General features: G+C 39.9%; 1 protein-coding gene across 1 annotated transcript; it reads right to left on the reverse strand.

The window, feature by feature from the left end:
- Positions 1-634: 634 nt before the first annotated feature.
- HAVCR2 (hepatitis A virus cellular receptor 2) lies at positions 635-18,308 on the reverse strand. The gene is made up of 7 exons (XM_061188991.1): positions 18,188-18,308; positions 17,508-17,846; positions 16,538-16,705; positions 10,032-10,072; positions 8,230-8,356; positions 4,034-4,070; positions 635-2,367 (listed from the first exon to the last, which is right to left on the reverse strand). Exons 1-7 carry the CDS (start codon positions 18,306-18,308, stop codon positions 2,208-2,210), a joined length of 993 nt encoding a protein of 330 aa, XP_061044974.1. The 3' UTR covers positions 635-2,207.
- Positions 18,309-19,228: the final 920 nt, after the last annotated feature.

Below are 19,228 nucleotides of genomic sequence, written 5' to 3' on the forward strand. Positions count from 1 at the left end.
TGGACAGGAAAACATTGTTACAGTATTTAAATCTATTTTTTTATTACAAAAAATGGATAAAATAATTCAAATTATAGAAGCACATAAAAGCAAAAAGTGAAACTCTATCTTTTGACTATTTGCCCTTGTGGAATAACCATATTAATTTGGGAATATTCTTCCAGATTATTTAAAGGCAAAAAAAAAAAAATTAGCATTAACTATATATACTATTCTAGAACATTTTTTTTCTTTTGACTTAGCAATATAGATTTCTCCTTTGACAAGTAACACAAGGTCTGTGAGAGTCGGGATCTTGTCTGTTTCCTTCACTGCTATATTTCTAGGAACTAAAACAGTGTCTGGCACAAAGTGGGTGACAAAAAATGTTCACTGAAAGAATGAATGAATGAATGAATGAAATCATCCTTCCTGTCAGATCAATCAGAAGTTCTATGGGGTCAGGGATGTGTCTATTTGGTCTTTCTCTATGATCCCAGCACCAGAGAACTTGGCACAGAGTAAGCACTTAATATTTGTTGAATTAGCAAAACAGCTCAATGATGAAACCACCTAATTTTTTTTACTTGTGCCAGTGTGTTGACATACCACAATAACCAATTATTCCCCAACTGATGGAAAACATCTCTCACAAACACCATTGCAATGATCGTCCTTGTGTACATATCCTTGTGTAAAGATTTTTGCAGAATAAGAATCCCTTTTGTGGGGCAATCATTGATCTGGTCCATATGTTTTCTGTGGTCTCTTCCCTCTAGAATTTCATAAATTTAAAACACTTAATTTTTCAGCTTGTTTAAAAGCTACTGCCTGGAACTTTGCAAAATGATCTCCCTTACAAATCTCCCTGTAGAAAGCCAGTGCTTCCCAATACCGCCCAGATGCAGCCCAAACACTGTAACAGACAGGCTGCCCGCATCCTTGGTGACCAACATCTCCTGCATGCAACGCAGTAGCAGCTCAGTCATCACCTGGGGAAGGCAGTTTTCAGGCAGCGACAGGTCCCTATTGTTGATTCATTCAGCAGAAAGGGGAAAAAAGACAATAACACACTTCCAAGGGCCTGAGCCGGGAGAGGATGCTGAGAAGAGCAGATGCTGGACAAGAGCAGAAACAGGAGCTTAGGAGTATTTTCGAGTTCCCCAACAAGTGAAGCTCTATCTGAGCTCTCCAATGGAAAAGTCTTCCCAGAAATCTACCTTTCTGCTTCTTTAATTTTTTCACTCCAAAGATATTTAGTAAATTTATATCAGTATTATGTGTCAGAGCTGTGCCAAGACTGGGGAGGAAGCAAATAGGCAAGATAGACCTACTCTCTACCATCTTGGAACTGAAGCTTAAGGACCATTGTCTTTCCATCAGGGGATCTGACATGGATAAATACAGATGGCTGGAGCCCTTTACCTACTTTCCACCAGGAAACAGAATTTGTGTCCCAGTCACTGCTTCTTCTTTTGTGAAAAACACAGCTCCACTTCTCGCCATGAATGGAGAAGTTGGTAAGAGAGCTTTCCCTCTGAGTGCACCCTAAGCAAAACCTGTCAACACACACTGAGCGTACTTCCTTCTTCTCCAGAAGCACCTGCCACACCGCAGGCCTTGCTGGGCAGTCTTCTTAACTTAGGCCAAGGAGAGCTATGCACTGGCACGTACTGTCACAGAGTCAACATTCAAAGAAGCATAAACCTTGAGACTCAAAGGGAACCTTCAAGACCATCTACTCCTACTCCAATAGTTTCCTAACCTGCTACGGTGCACAGAGCTCTTTGAGCATCGGCGGTCCCTTTAGACTTCCTGTACCGAAAAAGACACGCACGTATCTCAGCACATAATTTCCCCTGTATTTTCAGGAGCTTCATGGACACACCATATAACTGAATATCTGGAATTCCAGAGACCCCATATTAAGAATTCCTACTCTCTATAAAAGCCCATTTGAGCTCTAATGCCCTGATTAGCAGTCTCCGAGTTGGGTGGCGGGAACACAGAGGTAATGTTGTGCCTGTCTAAGTACAATGCTGGTCCCAGTTCAATCCTTGGGTGAGCTACTTATCTTTAGAACATGGAAAAACTCTGCTCGGTGGCCAAGAACAGAACCTCTAAAACCAGTCAGGTGAGCCATCTCATAGTTTTCAAAGAAGATAACACCAAACCCCAAAAGGAAGTGGTGAATCTGGTGGCGTTGAAAGACAACAGCCCAGGGGTTGTCAGGACTGCTGCCCGCTGCTGACGGAGCAGTAATACTCGTATGGATCCTCCATTTCATATACGTTCTCCTCAATGATATAGATGTTTTCCTCTGCATGCATCCCCTCTCCTGCTGTATTCACTAAGCCCGAGGGAGGGAGGCTGGCCAAAGTGATGACGCTGTGGAAATAAAGTGATGCACTTGAGTTAAGCATTTCCCAGGCAACATGGAATAGAGTTAAGAGAATGGGCTTTGCTGAAGAGATAGCCACCAAGGCAGTATATGATCCTTGATCAGGTCCTGACTAGGCGGGGGAAAACATAAAAGAGTAATGAAAATAGTCTGGGGAATAACTGCACAAATTCAAATTAATCTGAATTTTCTTAGGTATAAAAATGGCATTGTGTTATCTAAGAGAATATCCTTATTCTGAGGAAGTGCAGACTGAAGTGTTTAGGTGAAGTGTCAAGATGTCTGAAACACCTTTACAAATGGTTCAGAAAAAAAAAAATGTGTATGTAAATAGAGAAACAGATAAAGCAAATGTGACAAAATATTAAATGACACGCTTAGGTGAAGGGTTCTACTGTTCCTTGCACTATTAATTCAATTATTATGTCGGCTTGAACAATTTCAAAAAGTAAAAGAAATGAATGTGTTATGGATCCAATGAGACTTGAGTTCGAATCCTGCCTCTGTTGCTTACCATCCATATGATCTTGGGTAAGTTGGATTTGCTTTTTTCATTTATTCATTCAAGAACTATTTAACGTGTTATATACTGTTCTATGCATCAAAAGATGCAACAGTGAACAAAACACAAAAATCCCCTAGAGGATGCATATTAGTAAACTTAGTGTCTCAGGGTCCTCATCTATAAAATGGGAATAAGTACTCTATCTCACAGGGCTTCTGTAAGGAATGTTTATTCATTCAATCCTCAAATATTAAATGCATACTAAGAGTCAGGTGTGTGCTAGGGGATACAGTTGTTAATGTGGCAGACAAGTTCCTAATTTTCTACGGAGTTTACATTTATAGGTGGAGATGAACATTAACCAAATAATTTCATAAAGAATGAATTATTGCATGTAAATATTACCTATTGATATTAGCACATTTCAAGTTTCAGCTCTAATAAAGAATACTGACACAGATAATATAAAGCCATTGATAATTAAATATTTTATTTGGTCTTATTTGACTTTTTTACTGCAGACTGTTTTGTCTTCATAACTATACTATCTAGATTTAGTCTAAAATTATTAGTGGTTTAGAGAGTATGCAGTGGACAGAATCACTTTTTTCTTGAAAGTTTTTAGAACAATACCTATGGTTAGGCCTCATCCCCAAAGATTCTGATTTATTTGCTCTGGGGTTGACAATAGTATGTTTAAGTGCCCTGGATGATTCTAATAGGCAATCAGAGTTAAGAGCTGGGCTGGGTTGTAAAAGCCCTGAGAGCAGATTCTGAGTTTCTTGTTCACGTCTATAAACCAGTGGCCACCCAAAACCTGGATGTAGTAAGTACTCAATCAGCTGAAGGGTCAGTTCACTGAAAAAGCCCATTAATCAGAAATATATAAGCATTTCCTATCAATGGGAGACAAATTCTGTACCTTAACTTTAGGACTAAAGAAACTAGAGGGATTAGGGATCAAGAATAAAACCAAGCAACATGTTAAATTTGCATTCCATAAATCTAGGCCTAAAGCAAAAAGGAAGTAGTAAAAATTTAGATCCCAAAGTCTCAGGGCAGGACTTCTAAGAGCAAAGATCAAAGCCCAGATTAGAGTAGGAATATCCAAGATTCCCACCTTCCACTACTGCACGCATTATTCTTACCTTAAATTTTGTATTTTCTCTTTGCTATCAGAATACCCTAGGTAAAAAGGCGAAGAAAAGTCAATTTAAAATGCTTTCATAAAATAAATGAGATAAATAAAATGAGCTAACTGGAGGCAAAGATTGTTTAGGGAAATCTGGTCTTCCTATTAGATTGAATTAAATCAAACCACTGATATGCGTCTTGATTTATTACATAAACTATGCTAAAAGTAATAAAGATGCATTTTTCATATTTAACAAATATAGGGAGCGCCCACTACGTGTCTGGTAGTATGCTAAGCACCAGGGACACAAAGGTGAACTATGAGCCCTGACATCATGAAACTTGTCTTCTAGTGAGAGAGGCATTTAAGAAAAAAAGAGTAAATGGGAAAAATAAAATAATTTCAAATTGTGATGTAATAGAAAGAAAAGTATTGCAGCAAAATGGATGGACCTAGAGATTATCATACTGAGTGAAGTAAATCAGACAAAGACAAATATTATATGATATCACACATGTGGAATCTAAAAAGTAATACAAATGGATTTATTTACAAAACAGGAACAGACTCACAGACACAGAAAACAAACTTATGGTTACCAAAGGGGAAGGCGGGGGGGGGCGGGGGTAGGGATAAATTAGGAGTTTGGGATTAACAGATACACACCACTATATACAAAACAGATAAACAACAAGGATTTACTGTATAGCAAGGGAACTATATTCAATATCTTATAATAACCTATAATGGAAAAGAATCTGAAAAAATATATATATTTTATATATATATGTATATAACTGAAATCACTTTGCTGTATACCTGAAACTAACACAATATTGTAAATCAACTGTATTTCAATTTTTTTAAAAAACAATAATGCACTGGAATAGGTAATCAAGAAGGTAATCAGGAAAGAATTCTCAGAAGAAATGATCTTTAAGCTCAGTTCTGAAAGAAGAGAATGAGTCAGCCAAATGAAAAGCCGGGGTGAGCATTCTGGATCGAGCAAAGCCCTTGTAAAGACAGTGGTGAGTGGCTGAAACTGAAAGCATGGCTGGAATAAGAGAGTGGCACAAGGTAAGGTCTGAGAGGGAGGCTGGGCTAGATACTACAGGACCGTGTAAGTCATAATCAGGAGTCTGGATTTTATTCTAAGACATAGGAAATAATTGAAGGCCAGAAATATGATCTGACTGGGTTTTAAGAAAATCACTCTGGCTGCTATGTGGAGAAAGAATTAAAAGGAGGTATGAAAAAATGAGGAGGTGAGTAGAGAACTGCCTCAGAGTAAGGTGGTGAAAGAGAGATGCAGAATTACGAATGGATTTTAGATATGATTTGGAGAAAGTGCAGGAAAGTGAAGTTGGATTGTGTATTAGGAGTGATGAAAGAGGGGATTCAAGGATGGCTTCTGGCTCTCCGGTTTAAGCAACCAGATGTATGATAATGAAACACTATGATGAAGAAGATCAGGGAGGGGGAGGTTGGCTTCTAAAAAGGTGGAATATAGAATCTAGAGCTCCTTTCTTGACACAATGTGGGACACATCTAAGTGGAGATAACAACTGGACAGCTGGCCAATCAGTACCAACACCCTTGAGTGCTGGAGAGAGAAATTAAGGATGATATTTAAGTCTATGGGAATATAGGTCATCATCACCCAGAGGGCATGGAGAGAATAAAAGGGCCAGCCCTGGGGAATCACAACATCTAAAGATCATGCTGAAGAAGAGAAAATAACAAAAATGACTGAAAGGAGTGGCTAATGAAGAGAGTGGTGTTTCAGAAGCCAAGAGAAGGAAGACTTTTTAGAATGAGTGAGAGTCAACTTCGCCATTGCTGAAAGATGTACTACAATGAAGACAGAGGTATCTATGGGATTTAGCAAAATGGAGGTCACTGGCGAGTGTGACTGAAACTATTTCCATGGCACCTCAGGCATAGAAGCTAAATTGGGAGGAGGGGCGGTTAAAAGAGTGCGGAGGGGTGAGATGTAGGGACAACTCATCTGAGAAATACGGCTGTAAAGGAGAGCAGAGAAATGGGAGCAGCTGGAGAGAAATGTGTGAATTAGGCCATATTTTTATGCTAATAAAAATAGCATAAACAGGAATGGAGAGAGAGATGATTCTGGAGAAAGTGATCAAAGGAAGAACGAAGTCTTGGCTAAGGCAAAGTGGTTGAAACAGGCTTTTAATACTTCATCAGTGCAGTGAGAGGCGAGGGAGATTTGAGCAGCAGTGAAGTATGTGATGCTCATCTCAGACAGTGCACTAGAAAGATACAGGATTGCTGGGCATTACTGAGTACCAATTTATGGCTTTGATGTCATGACTTAAAAACCTATCACCTTGGGCTTCCCTGGTGGCGCAGTGGTTGGGAGTCCGCCTGCCAGTGCAGGGGACACGGGTTCGTGCCCCGGTCCGGGAGGATCCCACATGCCGCGGAGCAGCTAGGCCCGTGAGCCACAACTACTGAGCCTGCGCGTCTGGAGCCTGTGCTCCACAACGGGAGAGGCCGCGACAGTGAGAGGCCCGCGCACCGTGATGAAGAGTGGCCCCTGCTCGCCACAACTGGAGAAAGCCCTCGCACAGAAACGAAGACCCAACACAGCCAAAAATTAATTAATTAATTAATTAATTAAAAAAAAAAAAACAACCTATCACCTTGGTTGTATGATTTTCTCCAGCAACTTCTAGGGAAAAGACTGCAAATCGAATACATCTTTCCCATCTATTCTTCTAAGTAGTCACGTTTTGGGAGTAATCATATGTGTGTACAAAACATGACTTCTCCCACTCCTCATCACCCTCCTTCCATACCCTTCTACACAAACCAGAACAGTCCCTAATATCCAGGCCTTGGCAAAACTCAAAAAGTGGGTGTTGTCATTGCTCCTTATCAACCTGTAGACTCCATATTCATGTGGTCAATTCCCAAACTCCACTGCTATCTCTCCATAAACCCAGGTAAGTGGGGGTTAGTAGCTTCTTCCTCTGAACAATCCATTTACCATTAATGGCAGAGTAACAAAATGGCGAGCAAGACAGCCCCAGTTTCAAATCCTCTATCAATTAACTGTGTAGCTTTGGGCAAGTTACTTAACCTTTCAGCACACTGGTTCTCCAACTGGTAAATGAGAATAATATTAGTACCTTTCTCAACAGGGTAGTTATGAGGATTTAATGCACATAAAGCACTTGGCAGCTTCAAGCCACAGAGGATGAGCAACTCATCCCAGTTTTCCCTGGACTGTCCCAGTTTTAGCACTGAAAACCCACACATTAGGAACCTCCTTCAATCCTGGGAAAACTTGGAATGGTTTATAACCCTACACAAGGTTGATGTTTATGTATTAGTAAGAAAGGCTGATAAAATAACAGTGGTATAAGGCCTTGGCCTCTGCACCAAAGAGAAGAGAATATATCACAGTTATAAAAGTATGTGAGGCTTTCGGGGTGATGGAAGTGTTTGGGCATTGATTGTGGTGATGGTTTCCTGGGTGAAACCATCTACTGAAATTCATCAAGTTGAACACACTTTAAATATACAGTTTATCGTGTACAAATCATCCTTAATTTTTTTTTAATAAAGATAAGTAACTTAGAAATAAAATATGTGTGCTGAGTGCCACAATGGAGGAAAATACAAACGCTGCAACTCTGGGCATGACCCAGTGTTAAGGAACCTGCTATCCCTCTTTAAAGAACCATGTCTGAGAAATAAATAAGATAGAAAGATGCACAGAAGAAAGTGATTGTCGTTGTTGTGCTTCCTAATAAACCTGGACATATTCATGAATTAAAAAGGTTTATTTTCTTAACAAAAGATTAAAAAACAGGTACTAGAATCAACCTGCTTGAATTTGAATTCCAGCTTTGCCACTTACTGATTCTGAAACCTTGAGAAAACCTTGAAAGTTTACTGTCTCTAAACGTTACTCTCCTCTGCTATAAGAATAGGGATAACAGTGCTATCTACGTTATATAAGATGGTGACAAAGATAAACATAAAACATGCCTGTTACATGGTAAGCACTGAAGAAAAATGAGCTATTATTATTGTTGAGGTTTGGAAGGACTAAAGAGTATTTATTCTAATCATCTGTAGGTATAAATATAAACTAATAGTTCTATCTTAGGTTTGTGTTTGTTCCTATATTAACAGTTCCTTATCAGATGGAGAGAGAAGCACCATCAAATGACTTACATTTGAGAATTAAAGCACCAGAGATAAGAACGAGAGCCAGCCCAGCAGAAACCCCTGCTCCGATGTAGAGGCTTATTCTGGTGGTGGCGCCCAGGTCTTGTAACTCATTAGCCAGTGTGGATATTTCCTATGGAAACACAAACAGAATTCCAGCAAATGACCAGAAATCCATTGTCTGACCAGCCAGTCTCATGACTTATGCATGGGACCATCCCTTTCACAGTATCTCAGGAATGCAGGGACCTTGAAATGACTCATGATTTGTCCCCTTCTAGACAAGCCTCAAACCACCCAAAGAAAGGGATTAGCTGAATCTTTGGAGTTAGCAAGGGAATAAGAGGTGCCTGTCTGTGCTGTGGGTGGAGAAGCAGCCTTAGTAAATGGACTCCCCTTTCCTAAAATAAAAAGTGGGGCCCTCTTCATTGATGATTCCCTGGTGTTCCCAGGCAGTTTCAGAGTGGTCTAAATTTGGTGTCTTGCCATCAAACCCCAATTTTCAACGAAAGACAGTGATTTAAAAGCTAGGAATTTGCAGCCAGACTGTCTTGGGTTCAAATCCCAGTTCTGTCACCAAAGAGCTGTGTCATCTTGTAGAATTATCAGGAAAATTAAGTGACGAAAAACAGAAAATGCTTGGCACAGAGCCTGGTACAGGATAAATCTCAATCAGTGGTAGCTATTATTGCTATTGCTCTAATTAATTAGATATTTTGTTAACTCAGTCACAGCGAACATACTGCTTCTAAAATTTCACTTCATGTTCCTCCTTTAAAAAGAGTAATGGTAAACACTTTTAAAACAACGTCAAGGAATTAAGTCTTCCATTTATTCAACAGACATTTACTGCAGGAGCGCACCATGCAAGGTTACTTGCACTAAGCACTGTGGGCACACAGAGGTACTGAAAAGGCAGACCTGGATTGCAAAGAAGACAGGACAAACACAAAATGCTTGACACGGAGTCAAAGATTGAGTTAAATGAATGCAGACCCCTGGATACGTCCTCAAAGAATTTTCCAGTCACTGCTATCAGCTTGTTTTCTAATGCAGTGGTCCCCAACATTTTTGGCGTTTCGTGGAAGACAATTTTTCCACAGACCGGGGTTGGGGGTATGGAGGGGGAATGGTTCCGGCAGTAACGCGAGCGATGGGGAGCACTGGGGAGCAGCAAAGGAAGCTTCGCTTGCTCGCCTGCTGCTCACCTCCTGCTGTGCAGCCTGGTTCCTAAAAGGCCGCAGACCGGTACAGGTCCACGGCCTGGGGATTGGGGACCCCTGTTCTAGTGGTTTTCCCTTTTACTCTGAGAAGGTGGGAGACACTAAAATGGTGGTTGATTAAAATACTGCTTTATTTTTAGTTAGATACCTAAGTTCTTGGCTTAGAATATTCTTGCCTGGTGTCTTATCATAAATAAATAAATTTAAACAAACAATCTTTCTCATTAGGGCTGCAATGGAAGCAAGGAGAAACACATTCTGGGGTGATGGAGGGTGTCCGAACCTTCCACAGTGGTATACAGCTGTGAAATTTGAGAATAAGGACAAAATGCTAATGCTTCTTCCTTTTGGTTTTCCAGCACCTACTATGTGACAGGCACTTTACATGCATCACCCCACTCCATCCTTACAACAGGACTCGCAGTTACAACAGTCATCAGCAACATGTTACAGCCAAGGAACCTGAAGCCAAGGGAGATTAAGGCATTTTCCCCCAAGGAATGAGTGGGCAGGAAGGAAGTCTAAAGCTATACTTTTTTTCCTCTGAGTTGAGCATAAGGTCAGCGCACACACACAGTTACTCACTGTTTGATTTTTATCATGGAGGGTCTCCAGTGTCTGTGTCTCTGCCACAAAGAAGAAAAATAGCCAGTAAAACAGTTAAGAATGCTTTCTTTTATGAGTTTTTTTAAATCTTAAAAGCTGCCTATAATGCTATTTGAAATTAATTCTACTCCATACTCTTCACAATAATTAACTGAGAGACAAACAAAACTTACTGAACACTTACAAATCAACTTCAGGATGACCACATTTTTTTTGTCCAGATGATGTACCCAACTACTTATGTTCTATGAAATGGAGACTTCTTCCAGGAAAACCTATTTTGAATATGTGGTTTGTTGTGTCCTCAGGGCCCTAAAGGGGTCTGCAAAATTCCAACAACACTGATGACACAGAGGCAGGCATTATAATTAGACTTTTTTTTAGATCAAATAACTGTTCTTTAATATTTATTTTGTTCATTTTTTTAATTGAATTATAGTTGATTTACAATGTTGTGTTAGTTTCAGGTGTACAGCAAAGTGATTCAGAATATGTATATATTCTTTTTCAGATTCTTTTCCCTTATAGGTTATTACAAAATATTGAGTATAGTTCCCTGTGCTATACAGTAGGTCCTTGTTGATTATCTGGCTTACTTCACTTAGTATGATAATCTCAAAGTCCATCCATGTTGCTGCAAATGGCATCATTTCATCCTTTTTTTATGACTGAGTAATATTCCACTGTACAAATGTCCATCAACAGATGAATGGATAAAGAAGATGTGGCATGGTTAGACTTTGAAAGGTAACGAAAGTTAATTTTCTTTAAAAAAAATTTAACATTTACTCATTAAGAGTAAGACAGGGTATTTTGTTCCCTAAAAAATTGAAAATAATAATAACTGTAACTATAATTTACCATGAACAGGCATTGTGCTAAATTCTTCAAGGGAAGCATCTCATTTTGCATTCAAAACAACTATCTTAGAGTAGGGACTATGAGTCCCATTACACAGATGAAGAAGCTGAGAATTAGGAAGTTAAGTGACTTACCCAAAGTCACACAGCTTAGTGAATAACAGAAATGGCCTTCCAATTTAGGTCCACGTGGCTTTAAGCACATACTCTTAACTATGCTGCCCCCAACAAGGCTCATCTCGGCACTGTGATTACAAAGCCTCCACACTGCCCAGCTGCCAGCTCACTTTCTTTCCTTTTTATTCATTTAGTTAGTCATCTGCCTATCCATTCGATGAACATGTACTACACCCCCACTCTATGCCAGGCACGGGGGACAGAACAGCGAACAAGATTCGCACAGGCCCTGACCTCGTAAACACTGCATTCTAAAAACCAATAAGTTGTCAGCTTTGGGAAGATTAAGCATGCCAACGTCGTTTTTTTGGGTGAGTCACAGGCTCTGAAACTTCCTAAATGTCAAGGTCACTTTCTGGAAGCTTAGAAGTCTAAACCTTTTAATGTAGAACTGGTTTACAGACTCTGATTTTAATATTATAAAAGCATATTCTCAGCCTAAAGTTTAAAAAAAAAAAAAAAGGAAAGGAAAGAGATTATCTTCCACTTACCTTAGCTCCTATTTCCCAAAAGGAATTTAAAAACCACACTGGTGGAACTACTAAGTAAACATGCATCTTAACCACACACAACGTTTTCTAGTGTAAATCCAGTTTCTGCTTCCCTATAATTACTTTTCTTGGCTTAAATGGTAAGACTAACTTTTTTTTTTTTTAACTTCATTATACAGTGAAAATGATCAATAAAATAGAGCACTGTTGGGTTATCACAGCTTATTTTCACATAGGTAGACATCAACCAAAATGGATGGGACAGTTGGAGGAAGTTACAATGTTTTTCCTAGAGGACCCAAGACTGGGGGGTGGGGGGAGATGACATTGGGGGAGGCACGTGATGATTTTAAAAGTATATAAATTTAATAGTTACCATCTAGCATGTATTATGTGCCAGACATGGTGCTTCACACTTTATGTGCACAATATCTTTTAATCTTCACCACAATAGGTAGGCACTATTATTTTCTCATTTTTCAAATGAAGAAACTGAGTCTCAGAGAAGTACTTTGTCCAAGATCACACAGCTATTAACTGGCAAATCTGAGATTCAAACCAAGTCTACCTCCGAAGCTAAGGATTCATCCATGATCCAGTCCTGCCTTCTTCAGGTGGAAGAGAGATTGCATTTATTCTGTGTTCAAAGTGGGTTTAGGAGCTTCAAAGATCCTTGGGACTCCTACTTGTTAAGGCTCCTCTCCACTTTATAGCAAGCATATTAAATGTACCCACACTACTCAGCCATAAAAAGAAACGAAATTCAGTTATTTGTAGTGAGGTGAATGGACCTAGAGTCTGTCATACAGAGTGAAGTAAGTCAGAAAGAGAAAAACAAGGAACAAGACAAGGTTGTCCACTCTCACCACTATTATTCAACATAGTTTTGGAAGTTTTAGCCACAGCAATCAGAGAAGAAAAAGAAATAAAAGGAATCCAAATCAGAAAAGAAGAAGTAAAGCTGTCACTGTTTGCAGATGACATGATACACAGAGAATCCTAAAGATGCTACCAGAAAATTACTAGAGCTAATCAATGAATTTGGTAAAGTAGCAGGATACAAAATTAGTGCACAGAGATCTCCTGCATTCCTATACACTAATGATGAAAAATCTGAAAGAGAAATCAAGGAAACACTCTCACTTACTACTGCAACAAAAAGAATAAAATACCTAGGAATAAACCTACCTAAGGAGACAAAAGACCTATATGCAGAAAACTATAAGACACTGATGAAAGAAATTAAAGATGATACAAACAGATGGAGAGATATACCATGTTCTTGGATTGGAAGAATCAACATTGTGAAAATGACTCTACTACCCAAAGCAATCTACAGATTTAATGCAATCCCTATCAAACTACCACTGGCATTTTTCACAGAAGTAGAACAAAAAATTTCACAATTTGTATGGAAACACAAAAGACTCTGAATAGCCAGAGCAATCTTGAGAAAGAAAAACGGAGCTAGAGGAATCAGACTCCCTGACTTCAGACTATACTACAAAGTTACAGTAATCAAGACAGTATGGTACTGGTACAAAAACAGAAATATAGATCAATGGAACAGGATAGAAAGCCCAGAGATAAACCCACGCACATATAGTCACCTTATTTTTGATAAAGGAGACAAGAATATATGATGGAGAAAAGACAGACTTTTCAATAAGTGGTGCTGGGAAAACTGGACAGCTACATGTAAAAGAATGAAATCAGAACACTCCCTAACACCATACACAAAAATAAACTCAAAATGGATTAAAGACCTAAATGTAAATGGCCTAAATGTAAGGCCAGACACTATAAAACTCTTAGAGGAAAACATAGGCAGAACACTCTACGACATAAATCACAACAAGATCCTTTTTGACCCACCTCCTAGAGGAATGGAAATAAAAACAAAAATAAACAAATGGGGCCTAATGAAACTTAAAAGCTTTTGCACGCAAAGGAAACCATGAACAAGACGAAAAGACAACCCTCAGAATGGGAGAAAATATTTGCAAACGAAACAACTGACAAAGGATTAATCTCCAAAATTTACAAGCAGCTCATGCAGCTCAATATCAAAAAAACAAACAACCCAATCCAAAAATGGGTCGAAGACCTAAACAGACATTTCTCCAAAGAAGATATACAGATTGCCAACAAACACATGAAGGAATGCTCAACATCACTAATCATTAGAGAAATGCAAATCAAACCTACAATGAGGTATCACCTCACACCAGTCAGAATGACCATCGTCAAAAAATCTACAAACAATAAATGTTGAAGAGGGTGTGGAGAAAAGGGAACCCTCTTGCACTGTTGGTGGGAATGTAAATTGATACAGCCACTATGGAGAACAGTATGGAGGTTCCTTAAAAAACTAAAAATAGAACTACCATACAACCCAGCAATCCCACTACTGGGCATATACCCTGAGAAAACCATAATTCAAAAAGAGTCATGTACCACAATGTTCTTTGCAGCTCTATTTACAAAAGCCAGGACATGGAAGCAACCTAAGTGTCCATCGACAGATGAATGGATAAAGAAGATGTGGCACATACATACAACGATATTACTCAGCCATAAAAAGAAACGAAACTGAGTTATTTGTAGTGAGGTGGATGGACCTAGAGTCTGTTATACTGAGTGAAGTAAGTCAGAAAGGGAAAAACAAATACCATATGCTAACACATATATGGAATCTAAAGAAAAAAAAAATGGTTCTGAAGAACCTAGGGGCAGGACAGGAATAAAGACACAGACGTAGAGAATGGACTTGAGGACACGGGGAGGGGGAAGGGTAAACTGGGACGAAGTGAGAGAGTGGCATGGACATATATACACTACCAAATGTAAAACAGATAGCTAGTGGGAAGCAGCTGCATAGCACAGGGAGATCAGCTTGGTGCTTTGTGTCCACCTAGAGGGGTGGGATAGGGAGGGTGGGAGGGAGATACAAGAGGGAGGGAATATGGCGATATATGTATACATATAGCTGATTCACTTTGTTATACAGCAGAAACTACCACAACATGGTAAAGCAATTATACTCCAATAAAGATGTTAAAAAAAAATTTTTTTTTAAAAGAATTGTAAAACTGAAAAAAAAAATAAGTACCCACATTACACACTAAAGAAAAGGTGTAACTACACACAAGTTGACTTGCAGGTAACTAACTGAAATATTACATATTATAGTCATGTCATTAAATACTAATTAATTTCAATTTTCCATTTTATTTCATAGTTTGGAGCCATTGTCTTTTTTTGTTTAAGTATTTTCTCAGGCCTTTGAAAAGCTCAGAGATTGTAGGTACTCTGCCTATATTCCCAGATGCAAAAGATGGCTCCATTTCTGTTGCCCTAAAGGGAAGGAACAAACAAGTAAAAACTGAAGGGAAGGACACTTCTGGTTATGGTATAGACACTTATAAAAAAAATGCACTGTGTTGTGAGGAAGCTACCTCTCCATCTCAGAAGGTGTGTAAGCATACAGCGAATGCCAACTTGGGAGTGATGTTGTAAAGAACCTTGAAACACGAGATGGGAAAGTGGGATCCTTCAAGTCCCTTCTAGGTCTACAGTTGTAGGATTCTTTAAAATATAACAATGGCATATGATGAACACCTGTATGATTTGGTTAGCCCACTATGTGGGCGATCATCTGTTTCCACCATATTTAATTTCCTCACTAATTTCATAAGAGATGTTGGCTACCAGTGACTAAAGAACCACCAAAGATTCAACCTCTAGAGAGCTGACGTTAATATCTATAATAATAATTAATATTTGAGTGCTTTCTCTGGGCCAGGCACTATGCTGAGTGCTTTACATACATGATCACATCAATCTTTACAACAATCTTATGACAAAGGCACTGGAATTACCCTCATTGTAGAGGTAAGGAAATTGAGCCTCACAGAGTTTGAGCAACATAACTGAGTTCATGAAACTAATACAAAAAGCTGACATTAGAACCCATCCTGCCTGTCACTGACGTACTTAACCACAATCTCGCTCTGCCTCTGGATCTTACCGATAATGACAATAACTAACAGGTACTGAGTATGTACCATGATCAGACACTGGGCTAAGCACTTTAGACACACTTCCTTACTTAAATCTGAGATTTATGAGATTAGGATTTGGAATTTACCTATTATTAACCTCATTTTACAGAATGAAAGACTGAGCTCCGGAGAGTTTAGGGAGACCAGGACTCTGACAGGAAATATTTAAGATTAACCTCCCTGATCAACGTGACCTGAGGTCTGCTCTTTAGACCCTATCTTCTCTTCCAAAGCGGCAGGGAAAAGTCCTTGTTGAATTACTTGAAGAATTTAGCTGCTCCTTCTGAGGTCAGAATCTGAGGAAGATGATGGACTTTATTCCAGTTAGAAGGGATTCTTGAAATCACCTAATCCAGATTACACCAAACATGGACTGGGGTCAGTTCATGAAAACATCACCAGTCCAGGAGTAAATCAGAAAATAATAAGGACAGTGTAATGAGGTTTTCATTAGATTAAACTTATTTAATTTAAAAGTGTCCTTTTTTTTTTTTTTTTAAATGCAGGGGTGGCAATAGTAGAAATTTTTCTTTCCTTGTTTGGCAAAATACATAGCTCATCAAAATTCTTTTTTGGGGGTTGGGAATTATGCTGGGTGGTGAGATCCAAAAGTCTCTGAACCCATACCTCAGACAGAAGAGGAAGCTGCTCTCCAGAGAAGCGAAAGGCTTTGGCCCAGGTCTGAGGGCTACTCCTGACTAATTCAGAACCCTAGCCCAGGGCTCCTTTTTCCCAGCACAAATTTACTTCCACCACCTCCCTCACCTCAAACACTATCTTGGGTGCACAGTTTGAGAAAACTCAAACTGTTTTCTCATGTTTTCCCCATATTCAAAATCCTCTTAACTCAGAAACCAACTAAAGGCTTCCTCCTAGACCCCATATGTAATTACCTGAGCCAGGTCCCTCGGTGGGGAGCGTCCTTGGAAAGGCTGTAGTGATGTCCCTCCACGGAGTCCGAGCAGGGGTGACCTTGGCTAAAGACAGAAACCAACGTAAGGATGAGGCTTCTCTGAGAGCAGAGAGCTTGTTGCAGGGAATCAAAGGGGCAGCAGAAACAACTGTAAACACAACAAAAGAAGAGAAACACATGCTCAACTTCCAAACCTACCTGAACACCTTCGCTGAGAGTGTATGACACTCCAAGTGTCTGACAGAGGTGTGTTACAGTCTTCATTATCATAGTCTAATTGTTAATAATGGAACTTACAGCCACAGTAAATGTTTTTCATCAAACATCTCATAAAATCCTTCCAGTGGCCTATAGGGTAGGTAGTATCATATTTTATAGAGGAGGAGGTCACAGAGTTTAAATAACTTGCCCAAGATTACACAGCTGGTAAGAAGCAGTGTCAGATTTGAACTTAGCTCCATCAGCCACTAAGTACATGCTCTATAAATGTTAAAACATGAAAGCACACGTGCCTCCTCTCCCCCACACATGCGGAGTCCAGCGGTTCTCAATCCTGGCTGCACATGGGGGAGAATCATCGGGGGTAGACTTTGTAAAACCCCATGCTCAGGCTCTACCTCCAGAGATGGTGATTTTTCTGGTTGTGGGGTGGAGCCCAAGCATCTGTGGGAGTTAAAAGGCTCCCCAGGTGATTTCAATGACCACTCAGGTACTCAGACCTCTGATCTAGGCCTTTCCTCCATTCTATAGATCCTAGCCATGAGGTTCAAAATAGATGGAGGGAATTAAACGTGGCTGGACACTGCTGGTGGGGCCTGTTAAACTTTAGGTCTTAGGGGCCCAACCTGAGGGCTTTAATTGGGAAGACCAGAGGTGAGACCCATCAGTGTATTTAATATGATCCACAGGTGAATCTCATTCAGAAAGAAGGTATGCAAAGGTCCACTCACCTGGTTTGATGACCAACTCCAGGTTTGATTTTTGATCATTCATGGGGCCCGGGAATTGGATCCGGCAACAATAGGTCCCACTGTCAGCTAAAGTTACATTCTTTATGGTCAAGGTCACGTCTCCTTTGCGGAAATTCCTCTTTAGTAGGTATCTGCTGGATGTCCGATAGCTCAAGTTCCTTCCATCAGTGCTGAGTACCAAACTGTGACATTCAAATACAGGGCAGGATCCCTTGCCCCAGCACACAGGCACGAGATTCTCAGGGGTGGTTGGAGAGTAGGTGCAGGGCAGATCAGCATTCTGACCCACCTCAGACACATATACTCCTTCCAAAGACCCTGCATAAAGAGGGAAGGAGAGCAATGAGGGAGGCTGGTCCATTTCAAGAAAACTGCAAGCAATGCCTTGCAGAATAAAGAGGAAACCACTACTGCTATCCTGTTTGGAGGACAGTTCACCTACAGCAATGATTCTCAGACTTGAGGGGCACTCGAATCTCCAGGAAGCCTTGTTCAAACACAGACGGCTGGGCTCAACCGTCAGAGTTTAGAGTTAATTAATCTGATTAACTATTAATAAGAGCTCCTGATTTAATAGTTCTGGAGGGTGGGGGGGCCCAAAATTTGTATTTCTAACAAGTTCCCAGGACATGCTGATATGGCTGGTCTCAGAACCTCACTTTGAGAACCAGTGCCCCAGGAGAGAACTGTGGCCGGTCCTGTGAACACCGAAGGGCAGTGCTGATGGAAATAGACAATCAGACAACGGGTAATTGTCAGCCAGGAAAAGAGCTCACCCATCTGGGCTAGTTGTCTGTTTACCAACACAGGGCAGTTATCCTAACACAAATCTCTTTTGTTTTTCAAGCACCAGGCACATAATAAATAAAATCCCTTGGCTGAATAAGAAGTTAGTGTATGGTTGTTCTGAGGTTTAAAATTAATTTATATATATATATATATATCTCTATATATATATATGTATATATATGTACACACACATATTCAAACAGTATAAAAAGTATATGAAAACTCTACTCCCTCTCCCTGCTCTTTTCCATTTCCCAGCTCACTTTCCTGGAGTCTATTCATTAAGAAGCATTCATGTATTCCCACTCCCCTGCAACACACACACACACACACACACACACACACACACACACACACACACACACACACACAGAAGTCCAATATACCCATTATTCTGCTCCTTGCTTTCTTCAATTAACATTATGACTTGCAGACATCTCATATCATTATGTTTCATCAGCGTCACTGTTTGTATCATGGATATATCATAATTTCTTTACCCACTACCCTACTGGTGGACATTTAGGTTGCTTCCAAACTTTTGCTCTTGCTAGCATTACGATGACCATCCTTGCGTCTTTATCTTGCACTATCCAATTGCAAAAATCCAGACTTACTTGTAAGTAGTAGCAGCAAGAGCAGGACACAGTCAAAGGAAAAATGTGAAAACATGGGTTCTGAAGAAGAAAAGGCAAAGAATGGCTCTGTTTAGGTGCTGTTTTAATTCTCCAACTGAACTGGGTACTTCCTGGAACTGTCTCTCCTCCCCAGTCACAGGAGTAGTGGTCACTCTCCCAACGGCAGGCCCAGCACACCAGATGTCTGACGACCAATCACTCCTCTATTAACACTATCAAGTCTATGATGACAGCGAAGGAAACCCCGCTTCTCTCCTATGCTAGACCACACAC

Source organism: Eubalaena glacialis, chromosome 4 (assembly GCF_028564815.1).
Source record: "Eubalaena glacialis isolate mEubGla1 chromosome 4, mEubGla1.1.hap2.+ XY, whole genome shotgun sequence".
NCBI classification, from domain to species: domain Eukaryota; kingdom Metazoa; phylum Chordata; class Mammalia; order Artiodactyla; family Balaenidae; genus Eubalaena; species Eubalaena glacialis.

Coding starts and splice junctions, on each gene's coding strand:
- HAVCR2 (XM_061188991.1), bottom strand. CDS start 18,308: ATGGGTGAGCTCTTTTCCTGGCTGACAATTACCCGTTGTCTGATTGTC. Junction 17,847..18,187: donor CTGGGGCACTGGTTCTCAAA/GTGAGGTTCTGA, acceptor CTCTTTATGCAG/GGTCTTTGGAAGGAGTATAT. Junction 2,368..4,033: donor GAGAAAATACAAAATTTAAG/GTAAGAATAATG, acceptor TTATTTCCACAG/CGTCATCACTTTGGCCAGCC.